Genomic DNA, 14,935 nt, shown 5'->3' on the forward strand with positions numbered 1-14,935 from the left:
GACATGACAGAAAATATTTCATAAGACAATTATTACTTGCATATTCACCTGATACTGGTATGGATTTTGGGAAATTGACGAGGCTGGTCTCTGATGCATTTTGAAGCTCTCGAAGCCGAGTGAGGTACTGTTGCTGCCCCAGAGCACCATCTTCACCATCAAATGGTCTTTTCTGAGCAAGCCCTTGCTTCTGAAATGTCAATTTCAAACCACCTTCCTGTTAAATAAATACCATTATTAAGACAGAAAACTGTTTAAAAAAAAAAATCTTACTGTAGGGTATTAAGAGGAATTTTTTTTTTTTTACTGAAGAAAAAAATTTTTTACTGAGGAAAAAAATGAAGTAAAATCCTGAAACATCAAAGAAGTTCATTTCTTATTCATAAATCAAATAAAACATTTTAAATCAATTTCTATAATAACACCAAATTTTCTATCTTGAATGAAAAAAATACAAGTACTCTACACATTTTTCTGAGCAAAACAAGGTTTTACATGTGACTAGTACATTGTAACATTTTCAACTTTAGACATACATCTCTATGTACATTAGTCATATGACATTTTGGAGGACATTACCTATGTTTTAGACAGTAGGTAGTAAGTTAAGCTTCAAAAATTATTAAAAAATGAAACATTACTGATTAACAGGGCATGCTAAATGTTTAAAACAGAAAGTACACTGACATATCATTTAAATACTATATAAAAGAACCGAAACAATTAGAAATTGTCACACTGTTTAAGAAAGCATTTTGATTAGAACTATTTTCAGAAGCATAAGGAGAAAAGCATTATTTAATGACGATCCCTCTAGTAGAACATTCAAGTTTAATAACCTGGATATCATAAAGAAAATAATCCAAATACCAAGAAACAGGTATGTGAAGGAAGGAAGAGTAAGAGCAGGCAGCCATTTGCAGGAAAAGCATGCTGCACACCGCAATCGCAATCAGGCCCCTAGGGCAATAAAAATACACATACGTCTTTGATTTTCACTGTAAACTCCTTTTCTCGTACATGCTTCTTCACCTTTGACATCTGTGTTGACTGATCATGTTCTTCTTTAACACCGGCACCTGGGGGAGTGGGTACACTGGGCTCGCTGTATTCTGTAGCTGCTCCAGGGCTGTCCAGCAGTTTTGTGGTATAGAAAGAAGCCACTGTGTTAGCATCGTAATTTCTTCTAGCTGAAGGCCACTTTCCTTTCAGAACTGTTTGACAAATACTGTCCAACCTATTGATCATCACACGATCCTAGAAAAGCGTGCAACATCAAAGTATAATTTTAATAATTAGATCAGAATTTTGGAGATCAAATAGCTCAAGAGTCTTTATGGATTTAACCCTAGTTCAATATATGTGTATGTGCTATGCATATATATTCTCACATATATATATTACAATTCTGCAACAAGTTATTTGAGTACAGATTCCCTTTGGTGAAGTTCAAAAATATTATACCATAAGCAGGCGTGGTGGCTCACACCTGTCTGTAATCCCAGCACTTTGGGAGGCCAAGGTGGGAGGACTGCTTGAAGCCAGGAGACTGAGACCAGCCTGGGCAGCATAGCAAAACCCCGTCTCTGCAAAAAAATTAAAAAATTGTGCCACTATACTCCAGCCTGGGTGACAGAGTGAGACTGTGTCTCAAAAACAAACAGACAGACAAAAAATTATACCACAAAGATAGTTTTATGTTTGTTGTTATAATTAAAAAGTAATAGAAACTCCTAATAAAAAGTTCAAACAACTTAACAACAGAAGAGGAGAAAAGCCCTCCATTCTCCCATTTCCAATCTCATTCTTAAAGTTAAGTATTCCAGCACTAGTCTAGTCACATAATGGAAGACAAATTGGTCGGGCACACTGGCTCACACCTGTAATCTCAGCACTTTGGGAGGCTGAGGCGGGCGGATCATTTGAGGTCAGGAGTTTGAGACCATCCTGGCCAACATGGTGAAACCCTGTCTCTACTAAAAATACAAAAATTAGCCAGGCAGGGTGGTGGATGCCTGTAATCTCAGCTACTTGGGAGGCTGAGGCAGGAGAATTGCATGAACCTGGGAGGTGGAGGTTGCAGTGAGCCAAGATCGTGCCACTGCAAGCCAGCTTGGGCGACAGAGCGAGACTCAAAAAAAAAAAAAAGGAAGAAAATTTTATTAATCCAATCTTTCTTCTTCCACTGAATGTACATGTATTTAAATGAACTTTTCTTTCTAGGTCACAACTGGCAACAGTAAACTTCTTCAAGGAGACTCAGTCAAAAGCACCTATTTCATAAAGAAGCACTTTAAGATTAACTTGAAAGTAAGGATTCATTATCTTTTATTCTAAATATTCTAAAGTTATGTTGAGAAGCATATACATTAAAGCAGAACTATTTACTTGATAGTAGTAATTTATACTTTTGAAGCTAACACCAAAATGTTATCCTACATTTTACACTGACCTGTTTTTCCACATAGTAAGAATACCTACCATTGAAGCAATATAGAAAAATACTAAGAAATGACCTATCCCAATAAGAAATTATTTCTTTACCTTTGGCCAATATGAGGCTGCCAGCATATATCCACCTTGTAAAATGTAAGCAGACTCTGGTGTCCCATTGTTCATCTGAAAACTATCCTGAGTCTCATCCTGCGTAGTGCTCAGTGATGCGACGCTTTCTTCATCATAGGCTTTCATGTGAGTAGTACTTTCTGCTAAGAACAATTATAATCATATTTTTTAAAGACTACATAAAATAGTTTTATATAGAAATATCTTATATAATTATTCAGAAACATCTGAAAACGAAAATGTTAGAAGTAAAAACAAATGATAAAAAAAGGGAAGAAAATCACCTAGAATATAAAAAAAGTACCTATCATTATTAGACAGGGTCTTGTGTCGCACAGCCTGGACAGAACTCCTAGACTCAAGCAATACTCCTGCCTCAGCCTCTCAAGTAGCTCGGATTACAGGTGTGCACTACGTCTGACTTCATTACTCATTATTTTGAAAACAACTCCTGATTGGTAGACTTCATCTGGATTGGCAGAACTATAAATACCTGATGAGGATACCATAATTCTCTTGATGAGGTGACTCCTGTAACTCTTAGAACTGGGCATGTTCCTTGCGGCAACCCTGAAAGTTATGCCTACGGAGTTGTTATAAGAGACCCCAGCTCCTGCTCATGTTTAATTGGGCTCATTTTCTTGTCCCTGAACTGGTGGACTGCTGCAATGGCTTCTGCAGAAGGGGACCACCAAACATTGTTCTGCTGACAAGCATTTGTCATGGCTGACAAATGGCTTATGATATTCTCATTGGTCTAAGACTCTTGGTGACTGCTATATAATATTATCTTTTACTTGTTCACTAATCAACTTGTTCCTGGGAAAAATACAATATTTAATTTAAGACAATCACAAAGAAATAAAACTATTGTATAAAATTTCTAATTAAATTGCTTGATTACTTTGCAATGCCTTGAATATTGAATAGGGAATTTGTATCAGTAACTCTAGTTTTCTTCTCAATAGTGCTTTCCTAAGAAAATTTATATATATAAAACTTAAGCAAACAGGCCAGGCGCAGTGGCTTATGCCTGTAATCCCAGCACTTCGGGAGGCTAAGGCAGGTGGATCGCCTAAGGTCAAGAGTTCAAGACTGGCCTGGCCAACATGGGAATGTCTCTACAAAAATACAAAAATTAGCTGGACATGGTGGTGGGTGCCTGTAATCCTAGCTACTCAGGAGGCTGAGGCAGGAGAATTGCTTGAACCCGGGAGGTGGAGGTTGCAGTGAGCTGAGATCATGCCACTGCACTCCAGCCTAGGCGACAGAGCAAGACTCCGTTTCAAAACAAAGAAACAAAAAAAACACCTTAAGCAAATAATTTTAAACATCCTTAAGTTACCTGAAGCAAGTTCTTTTCATTTTCACTTGAAAAGTTATATTAGGCCGGGCCTGGTGGCTCATGCCTGTAATCCCAGCACTTTGGGAGGCCGAGGTGGGCAAATCACTTGAGGTCAGGAGTTTGAGATCAGCCTGACCAACATGGAGAAACCCAATCTCTACTAAAAATACAAAATTAGCCGGGCATGGTGGCACAGGCCTGTAATCCCAGCTACTTGGGAGGCTGAGGCAGGAGAGTCGCGTGAACCCAGGAGGTAGAGGTTGAAGTGAGCTGAGATTGCACCATTGCACGCCAGCCTGGGCAACAAGAGCAAAACTGTCTCAAAAAAAAAAAAAAAAGAAAAGTTATCTTAAAAATGTAGAATTATTTTATGCATAGTACCTCGTTTTTGGGCTTCCTCTTCATCACTGTCACTTTCTTCTGATGAAGATGAAGAGGAGGAGGAGGAGGAAGAGGTAGAGGAGGAGGATGAAGAAGATGCTGAAGAACAAGATGAAGATGAAGAAGAACTAGAGCCTGATCGAGAGTGGGAGCAAGAAGAGGAGGACGATGAGGAAGAAGATGATCTGGAAGAACAGGATGATCTCTCAGAATCTGAGTCAGAATCAGAGCTGGATTCCGATCCTCTTTTGTGGACTCTTGGTTTCTTAGAAGCTGGGTTTGGAGTTAGGGGTTCCGTTCTGGCTGCAACCATGCGTCTGTCTGTTTCACTTTTTCCACCAGATTTCTGGTCTCCAGTAGCCTGTGGTAAAACACCATTCTTTGGACTTACAGGCTCAGATTTTATTAGTGTCCTGGTTTCCACAGAAGACATAGATTCTTCTTCAGAAGACTGAGGCTCCTCTTTAAGGTTTTCACTTTTAACTTTCATCTCCTCTAGAATAATACCTTTAGCATCTAGGAGCCTAGGTAGAGAGGTAAGAGGAGAAGCAGAAAGTGCTACTTGATATTGCTGTAAAAGTGGGGTAGAAGTCCTTGAATGAGCTATCTTACTTTGACTGTAGTTCCTCTGAGCTGCCATAAATGAGAGTTCAGGATCACGAAGAATGTGATAGTCTGTTCGGCTCACCCCGTGTTTGGCAGCACCAATAAGCAAATCCCTATCATGAGGGCCACATTCCCACCAGACTGGTAAATCTGGATTTGGATGACAAAGCTTTAAGCGTTCAAACAACTGTGGATGTCGAAGGGCCTGTTCCCGTACTTTCCTTAGAAGTTCAATGCGATACAAAGTCCTAGAAGCACGTTCTTCTGTGATGGGCTGGATAAAAATATTTGGATCCACCAATTCTACATATTGAAACAAGAACAAAAATATTAATCTCAAAATCCTCTATAAATAAATCATTATAAACACATCTTTATATATTTATAATAATACCATTTCTAAAATGTGCCTCCATGTAATATCACTGTTCCTAGAATTTTTCAGTGAGGAGAAATTCAGTGAGGATTTTGAAATTCTGAAATTCCAGTGAGGAGAAAGTTTTAAAATAAGTACTAAAATCATGTAACATAAAACACTGGATGTTAATGTAAAACATAAGATTATTTTGGAAGTACATTAATAGAACTGGGAATTTTCTTTTAAGAAATTCCCTATGACCTATGCATTTAATAACACTTGTCTTAAAGACACAAACACTTGCTCAAACTCACTTATAAATATAAATTAGAACTGTTCAGGGTTGTCCAATCTTTTGGCTTCCCTGGGCTGCATTGTAAGACGAATTGTATTGGGCCACATATAAAATACAGTAACACTAATGGTAGCTGATGAGCTTTAAATAATTGCAAAAAAAAAAAAACCACGACCTCATGATATTTTAAGAAAGTTTACGAATTTGTGTTGGGCCGCATTCAAAGCTGTCCTGGGCCATGGGCTGGACAAGCTTGTGTTAAGTGATACTCCATAAACAAATGTAAGCTGGCATATCTCAAACTGCAAAAGGGAACAGGACATTGGAATGAACTCACAGGGGCAACAAGGGCTTTCTCAAATTTTGTAGGGAAACACAGCCACATCTTTCAAATACTGCACAAATTACTAGCTTGAGATAGTTCAGTTTCAACATGAGCTCATGCTACCTCCCCTTTGATAAGGTTATGCCTTTGCAAAAGTGGGTTACTGACACTTGGGAAGTACTCAAGAAATACAGGCTTGCTGAAATAATGCAGGGACCAACATAAGCAGCTCCTAATGCCAAATACGGAACAATCTGAGCAATAAATAAAGACAATACTGGATTGTAACCTATAGAATAAGTATCCATGAATCCATACTGATATGAATAAATAACTGATTATTAAACAGACGAGAGAGAAGGAAACATCCTTTCTTACAGAATTCCACAGAAAAAACTGCTGTAGACATACTAAAAATCAATGGGTGAAAGTTTCAGAAGAAACAAGATTTGTGAAGCTTAAGATATTTGTTAATTACAGGATTTTTACGCTGGCCAAATGCGGCATAAACTACCTTAACCACACAATTAAAGTCCACATCATCAGTAATAAGACATACTGACATCACCAATCCCCCAGAATTACATTCTGAGAACACATCATTTCTGTGGCACTCTTGCCAAAAATGCATGACCTCAATCCACTCATGTAAAAACATAAGACAAGCTCAAATTGAGGGATACACAGCTAAATAACTGATCAACACTTTTCAAAGGTATCAAAGTCATTAAAGATAAGGAATAGCTGAGAACCTGTTACAGACTGCAGGAAGCTAACAAGAAAGAAAAAGCAAATACACTGTAGGATCTTGGAACAAAAAAGGACATTAGTTGAAAAATTGGTAAAACTAAAATAAGTAGTTTAATTAATGGCATTAATGTTAATTTCCTCTTTTGATAATTATACTATAATTACTCTGGTAAAATGTTAACATTAAGAGAGGAAGGGCTGGGCACAGTGGCTCACGCCTGTAATCCCAGCACTTTGTTTGGGAGGCCCTGAGGCGGGCCCAGATCACGAGGTGCAGGAGATGGAGACCGCATCCTGGCTAACACAGTGAAACATCGTCTCCTACTAAAAAAATACAAAAAATTAGCCGGGCCCCCGTGGTGGCGGGCGCCTGTAGTTCCCAGCTACTCAGGAGGGCTGAAGGCAGGAGAAATGGGCGTGAAGCCCGCGGGGTGGAGGCCTGCAGTGAGCCGAGGATCACGCCACTGGCACTCCAGCCTAGGTGACAGAGCGAGACTCCGTCTCAAAAAAAAAAAACAAAAAAAAAAAGAAAAGAGAGAGAGAGAGAGAGGAGGGTGAGAGATAGATGGACACTCCTTGTACAGTTTTTTGCCCACTCTTCTGTAATTTTAAAAAAGTAGTTCAAAAACAAAAAAATTTGAAAAAAAATCAAGGACCAATGCCAAAAATCAACCCCCATGGAGTGCAGGAAACGAGGTGGGAAGTTAGGCAGCAAGTCTACTTCTCAAGATTTGCAAAAGTTATACCCAGTGCCCAAAACCAGTGGCAGCACATTTTGATTAGTAATTATGGCTAGCTTAAGAAAGAAGAAGTATTATTTTTCCTTTCCAGGTGATTTTTAAATAAATTACAGGAACTGGAGTTGGAGGACATAAATACTTATTGACTTGTCAGACCCTAATTATTCATTAACAGAAATGTTAGGTAATTCTTCCCTAGGGCCTTGAGTGCTGTGAAAAAAATTAGCTGGAGCATTAAGGAGCACCTGTAAAGTGAGGAAATTTGAGAAAATGCTGCTAAGTAGAAGCCTCAACCCTCAACTCACATTTTTTTAAAAGCCAAGCATTAATATGAAATCAATTTTTAGGCATTTGATCCTTAGCCCAAAAGGCTAAAGAGAAGCAACTTGAAAATTTATTTTAATATGACATAAAAGGCAAAACCTAATATTATTTTAACCATAGACCAATTATCTGTCCCCATTTTTCTTCTTTTTTTTTTTTTTTTTTTTTTGAGACGGAGTCTCGCTCTGTCCACCGGCAGGGCTGGAGTGTGCAGTGGCCAGATCTGCAGCCTGCACTGCAAGCTGCCGCCTGCCCGGTTTCACCGCCATTAATCCCTGCCTCAGCCTCCCGAGTAGGCTGGGACACAGGCCGCCGGCCACCTCGCGCCGCTAGTTTTTTGTATTTTTGAGCTAGAGAACGGGTTTCACCCGTGTTAGCGCGGATGGTCTCCGATCTCCTGACCCGCTCGTGATCGCCGCCGCGTCTGCCGGCCTCCCAAAGTGCTGGGGATTACAGGCTTGAGCCACCACGCCCGGCCCCATTTTTCTTATATTAACATGAATCATCATTTAAGATGTGAATAATGTTTTGTTTTATTTTTTTCTTTTTTTGAGACAAAGGCTTGCTCTATCACCCATGCTGGAGTGCAATGGTGCGATCTTGGCTCACTGCAACCTCCGCCTTCTGGGCTCAAGCGATTCTCGTGCCTTGGCCTCCCGAACAGCTGGGATTATGGGTGCCCGCCACCATGCCTGGCTAATTTTTGTATTTTTAGTATAGACAGGGTTTCACCATGTTGCCCCACCAGCCTTGACCTCCCAAAATGTGGGGATTACAGGCATAAGCCACCATGTCTGGCCTGAGATGTGAATAATGTTATTGAACCAACAAAACAATGGGAACATCCAAGCAATGCATGTGTGCCTGCACTGGTTTATGAGGGATATCCAGCACGTATCTCACTTGAACACTGCAGGTCTGCACTCTTCCTGCAAATGGGACCATGTTTGATTATTATAAAAGAACAGTTACCTAGAATTTTCTCTCAATTTCTATTAACATAGAAATAGGTTTTCTTATCCATTAAAAGTCTCCAAGCCATTTTGCATTAATCAAGCTGACATCATAAAGCCATTGCCGCCTTCTAGCTTGAATGATATGTTCATTTTTTAATGCTATGATTATTACATGCTTACTTAGGGTGATACAGTTCTCCTTCTTCTACAATACCTATGTTAATCTTCCTTTTTTTAAAAAAACAAACTTGTGTAGCATTTTGCATCCATCAGTTGGAAGCAGGATGGAAATAAACACACTTAGATAATTCTTTTTTTTTTTTTTGAGACGGAGTCTCACTCTGTCACCCAGGCTGGAATGACGCGATCTCAGCTCACTGCAATCTCCACCTCCCAGGTTCAAGCAATTCTCCTGCCTCAGCCTCCCGAGTAGCTGGGATTACAGGTGCGTGCCACTATACCCAGCTAATTTTTTGTATCTTTAGTAGAGACGGGGTTTCACCATATTGGCCAGGATGGTCTCAACCTCCTGACCTAAAGTGATCCACCCACCTCGACCTCCCAAAGTGTTGGGATTACAGGCGTGAGTCACTGCGCTGGCCACACTGAGACAATTCTTAACTAAAGAGACATTCAAATTAACATTTGAATTATCTTTTAAACATTTGAATTTATCTTTTAAAAACAGTTAAAATGACAAGCTGTTTGTCTTCTAATGTGCATTTTAAACTAAAGTAAATATAATACTTATAACAAAGGTTGGTGTTGTAGGTTTCTGGCTTGTAGACAGATCTAAGCAAATTTTTATAGAGAGGATTTCCAGAGTGGTGGCTGTTGTGAGGCAAGTGGTATTACTTACTATTTGTGTGCTCTCCACTATAAAACTATAGAATGGGAAGCTCAGGACCAAATGCAAGCTGAAAGCTTCTTTCATCTCTTCAAACTGCTTGTCCACGGCCAGAGAGAAAGCCTGGTGTAGCCTGGACATACAGTATATGAGCCAGAAAAAGGAGTTTCCTCAGGAATTGGCCATGGAGGCAGGCCTTTGATCTTCTTTGAAATGTCACTCAAAAGGAAGCTCAATTTTGACACATTGTTTTCAATGAAGCCAATCATCTCCAGCTTTTGGAGGGTTAAAAGCTGCTGAGGAGGGTATATGACTTGTCACTTGACAAGTTCTTCCAAACAAAAAAGGTAAATTTTGAAGATGGCTGCTGCAGAGCGCAGACCAATACACTGCTTGATAGAAGACCTGTCCACAAAAGCCATGTCAGTCTTCACAGTGATGTTGGGAAGTAGTTGGAACCACTACATTAAAATGCCTTTTAATTTAATTTGGGTCAAGACAGCGTTGACCATGCCAATGGCGCCTGATGGCTTTCATTATGGGTGGCTGTGAGACTTTCTATCTCATCAATCAGTGAAAATGCCACAGCATCTTTATAATCAATCACATCCTAAATCTTCTGGAACATCTTAGTTATCAGCTTGTCACTTTTGGAAAACTGCTTAGAAAAGAGGCTAGGGCTATTTATTTCAATTAATTGGCCATACCAATACCTGCTTGAAAGTTTAATAGTCAACTTTTCTGGGCTAATCTTTACATAGGAATGTTTTTCCAGTTCCTGGAGGACCCTGCAGCAGCACCACCTGGTTCCAGGTGCTGAGGCTGCTGTTGACATTCTTGTCTGAAAATGGTAAGGCTGTAATCACATAATCAAGGTGTGATTTGACTTCCACATCAGACACTAGGCTGTTCCAAAGTCCATGGGATTTGGCTGCAGGCAGAACCCCGTGATTTGCCACAATTATATCTTCTGTCTCTTCCTCCAAATTTTCACTGCTAGGGCCATCTTCATTCTGCTGGAAGATGTGAAGTGCAATAGTGCATGCACTCAAATCAATGAGCTATGGGTCTTTAACCTTTAATTCTGTGTCAACAATAGAATCCTACATATTCCTGGTCAGAAAGGGTTCATCAAACAGTCCACATGTAATCACCAAACACAGTATTATGTTTGGTGAGTAAACTTTCTGTTTATTTATTTTAGGGACAAGGTCTGTTGCTCGAGATCAAGTGCAGTGGTGTCATCATGGGTCACTGCAGCCTAGACCTCCTGGGTCCTAGTCCTAGGTCCTGGATCCTGCCTTAGCCTCTCAAGTAACCGGGACCACAGTCATGCACCACTACACGTGGCTATTTTTTTTTTTTTTTTTTGTAGAGATGGGGTCTCCCTATGTTGCCCTGGCTTGTCTCAAACTTCTGGGCTCAAGTGATCCTCCTACCTTGGCCTCCCAAAGTGCTGGGATTACAGGCGTGAGCCATTGTGCCCAGCCTGGTGAGTATCTTTCTAACACTCAGCTTTATGTCTTTTTTTTTTCTCTTTTTTGCAGTGCTGCCTCTGTGCTGATGCACCTCCATGTGGACTGTCCACGACTTGGCCACGCAGCGCAGTGCCTGCTTTGGGTTGCCCACGGCCTTCCCCATGGTGCCACTGGAAGGAGTGGGGTCCTGGCCTGAGCCTGGTCACCACCGCCTCATGCCCCTGCCTCAAATATCCTTACTCACATTTCTGAGGAAGCCCTACATTTTCAAAGATTATTTAGTAATTAGCCCTTTCCCTTTTAAAACTAGAATCAAAAGTGATAAATATATTCATATCACTATATCATTGATGGGAATTAAGAAAATTTTTAAAAAATGAGGGCCTCTTGCCAACTATAAATGACACAATATTTTGCTTTATCTGTCATTTTAAACTCATTTATGGTTTTCCAGTAGACCTAAGAATAGACTGAAATCTACTCTGAATTACCTAGTAATCAAGTGATTGGCTACTCCATTCAGTGAACTGACAAAAAAATCTGTTAGGAAATAATTTAAAACAAGTAAGGAAATCTGTTTACTATAAAACAGGAATAGCAGGCCATTGGGTTTAGCAGTCAGAAATCATACACAACAAAGAATGGAGACAACTGTTCATGACATAGCATTACTGAGAAGAACTGTTGACAGGATGAGCTATGTCTCTGGGCTTTGAAGACAATGAAATGCATCCCAGAACAATTCCTTAGTTGAATGCATCAACACCTCTGCTTAGTAGTCTTCTGTGAAGATGGCCCTGGGAGATCTTTTCTAGAAAATTCTTTAAAATGTCTTACAAGTGGGGGCTTCATTCCTTGCAAAATTATTCAGGTAAATAAACCCTCTAGTGCAATTCCTCTAAGATGGACTGAAAATATAGGTTAGTTCTGTTTAACAAAAGCAATCCTTTATCTTCCACCACCTCCTAATCATAAATCTATCACTAAACTCTACCTATTTTCTTAAAACTCCATGTATACCTTTATTCTCTTTAGATCTCATTTTAATAGCAGGATTAAAGAATAGAGGATCTTTAAGCTAGTTTATTTACAATTCTAACAAATTATTGACAAGTTGAATTAGATAGTATTGAAATTTCACATAAAAGAGACAAATTGGAAATTTCTGAATTTTAGTGATTTTTGCTTCTTTGACCGAAACAAGGAAAAAAAAGAAATTTTATACATACCTTCTTTGGAAGGAAGACGACAAACCCTCCGACACATGGACATGAATGCATACAAATATTTTTCCAAACTATCATCAGTTTTCTTATGTAGCCTAGCCATAGCTCTAAATTTTGTCCAATCAAACTGGCCTCTGTCAGGGTCAAAAACGACTCCAAATGTAGATACAACCCTATAAAAGTCAGCTTCTTCTCTTCTTGTCCATCTGTTTTGAGTCAGATTAAAACAAAAACCACACTGGTCACTAAAATTAATATTAATACTAAATATAATTACTATAATACAAACTTAAAACATTTCAAGTACTTAACACTATAGGATTAAATACAAGATTGCTGCCTTGTAAAACATTTTAAAATGCTAGTTAATTCATCTATCCAACCATACTTTTTAAAAAAAAATTTACTTTTAATGGGCCGGGTGTAGTGGCTCACGCTTGTAATCCCAGCACTTTGGGAGGCTGAGGTGGGCAGATCACGAGGTCAGGAGATCGAGACCATCCTGGCTAACACGGTGAAACCCCGTCTCTACTAAAAATACAAAAACAAAATTAGCTGGGCATGGTGGCGGGCACCTGTAGTCCCAGCTACTCGGGAGGCTGAGGCAGGAGAATGGCGTGAACCCAGGAGGCGGAGCTTGCAGTGAGCTGAGATTATGCCACTGCACTCCACCCTGGGCGACAGAGCGAGACTCTGTCTCAAAAAAAAAAAAAAAAAAAAAGAAAACTAAAATCACTTTTAATAGCTAAGGATGTGTGCCTGTAACACAGCCTCAGGAGGTCCTGATTACATGTGTCCCCAACATACTTTTAAAAGTATACACTATTCCTTCAGACAATAATAGTGTTTTGCATTTTTACTATGTGAGAAAATAAGCACAGGATACAAAATCATGTAAGAAGATCCTGCCCTTCAGGAAAAAGATAAGATCAAACACATTTATAGTATAAGGTAATGGCTTATATTTGTATGAGTTAAAGAAACCAAAATTTTCAGGAGAACACAGAAGATAGAAGGATTAGTTCAGACTTGACAATCAAGAAAGGCAACACAGAGTAAGAGGCATTTCAGATGGGACAAGGCTACGGTTAGGGAAAGCTAGGAAGAAAGCACAGAGAAAGCAAAGAGGGAGTGCTCCATATTGTAGGGGAAGGATGAGTGTTCCAGATTGACAAGGATATGGCTTATATTGGGGACAAAGCCAGATAGGGTTTGGGTCAGATTATGAAATGCCCTAAATGCCTGGGTAAAAGTAATCTCTTTCAGTTGAAAGCTCCTGATGCTTTGAAATGGTAATATTATCATCATGCACCATAGATCTGCAAACCTCAGTGCATGTGTAGAACCCTGTCCTTGCTTAACTCACAGGATTGTTGTGTAAATGAGAAAAAACATATTGGAAAGACCTTTGAAAAATGTAAATGGGCCATTTTTATCATAGTGATACATTAAGAAGATTAATGTAATTATGATGTAAAAATAGTTAGCTTGGGAAACCCAAGTCATTCAATCTGCGTAATAAGAATAAAAATGGGAAAAACGATTAATTGAGAGACTACACAGGACAAAAAATATGACAGAGTGCCCACTCCCAAGAAGATACAATTGAGAAAGACATAGAAAGGAAAAGATGAATTTCATTACAATATCTTAATATTATTGTGACAAACAAGTAGTTTACTTAGATGAGTTGCTATGTGAGTACAAAAAATAGAATACTGTGAGCTAGACTGGTTAAAAAAATTAATAGAAGAGGCCGGGTGCAGTGGCTCATGCCTGTAATCCCAGCACTTTGGGAGGCGGAGGCAGAAGGACCAGTTGAGGTCAGGAGTTCAAGACAAGCCTGGCCAACATGGTGAAATCCAGTCTCTACTAAATATACAAAAATTAGTGAGGCATAGTGATGCACACCTGTAGTCTCAGCCACTCTGGAGGCTGAGGCAGGAGAATCGCTTTAACCCCGGAGGCAGAGGCTGCAGTGAGCCATGATTGTGCCACTTTACTCCAGCCTGGGTTACGGAGGGAGACTCTGTCTCAAGAAAAAAAAAAATTATTCGAGGAAATGGGCCATATGCTGAGCTCTGAAGGATGGGCTAGGTGTGAAATAAACAGGTAGAAAGGGTGTTCCAGGTGACAGAAACAATATAGGCTAGGGTATGAAGTCAAGAATAAGTAGGGCACTCTGGCTGAGGGAAAAGAAGTGGATAAAGTTAGAAATGCATGTTAAAACCAAAAATGAAGAGACCTTCAAACTTAGGCTTAAGAACTTAATACTTTTTACCTATACTAAATAAGGAGCCATCGAATATTATGATAAAACTAATATTTTAGGAAGATTAATCCCGATTCAACAGATGGAGGGAAAATTTGTAGTAGATTAAAGATGGTCACAAATGCTTTGCCACTCTTCCCATTAACAGGTTGAATCTATTTCCCTTTTCCCTAAATTTGGGCTGGCCTTGTGACTTTTTCTGACCAACAGAAGGTGGCAAAAATGACATTTTGTAACTACTGAGACTGCGTCATAAGAAATCTGCAGCTTCTGCCTTTCTACTTGGAATGGTCACTCTTGGGATCTGAGCTCCCAGCTGGCAGCTAGCACCAACTGTTAAGTCGTATGAGTGGGGCTACTGTGGCTCTTTGGCTCTTCTAGGTATCTCAGAAACCCAGCCAACAGCATACAATGCAGCAGCAGTACCTGAGTCAACTCACAGAATTGGGAGAAATAAAAAATTAATG

General features: G+C 39.6%; 2 protein-coding genes and 1 pseudogene across 2 annotated transcripts in view; 1 reads left to right on the top strand and 2 right to left on the bottom strand.

Annotated features, from left to right (window-relative positions):
* Nucleotides 1–2,281, top strand: part of LOC108538774 (golgin subfamily A member 6-like protein 6) — a gene marked incomplete at its 5' end in the record, with an annotated part of 48,468 nt that extends 46,187 nt beyond the window's left edge. The window contains one exon of the mRNA XM_017887048.1: nt 2,224–2,281. The remainder of the gene's footprint in view (nt 1–2,223) is intronic.
* The window catches only part of LOC108538775 (chromodomain-helicase-DNA-binding protein 9-like), a 121,889-nt gene that overhangs the window by 16,728 nt on the left and 90,226 nt on the right, over nt 1–14,935 (bottom strand). The window contains 5 exon segments of the mRNA XM_017887049.1: nt 49–217; nt 985–1,257; nt 2,545–2,705; nt 4,292–5,200; nt 12,200–12,402. Coding sequence (XP_017742538.1) covers nt 49–217; nt 985–1,257; nt 2,545–2,705; nt 4,292–5,200; nt 12,200–12,402 — 1,715 coding nt within the window.
* Nucleotides 9,370–11,263, bottom strand: LOC108538773 (pachytene checkpoint protein 2 homolog pseudogene; annotated as a pseudogene).

Source organism: Rhinopithecus bieti, unplaced genomic scaffold (assembly GCF_001698545.2).
Source record: "Rhinopithecus bieti isolate Rb0 unplaced genomic scaffold, ASM169854v2 scaffold_17240, whole genome shotgun sequence".
Classification (NCBI taxonomy): Eukaryota; Metazoa; Chordata; class Mammalia; order Primates; family Cercopithecidae; genus Rhinopithecus; species Rhinopithecus bieti.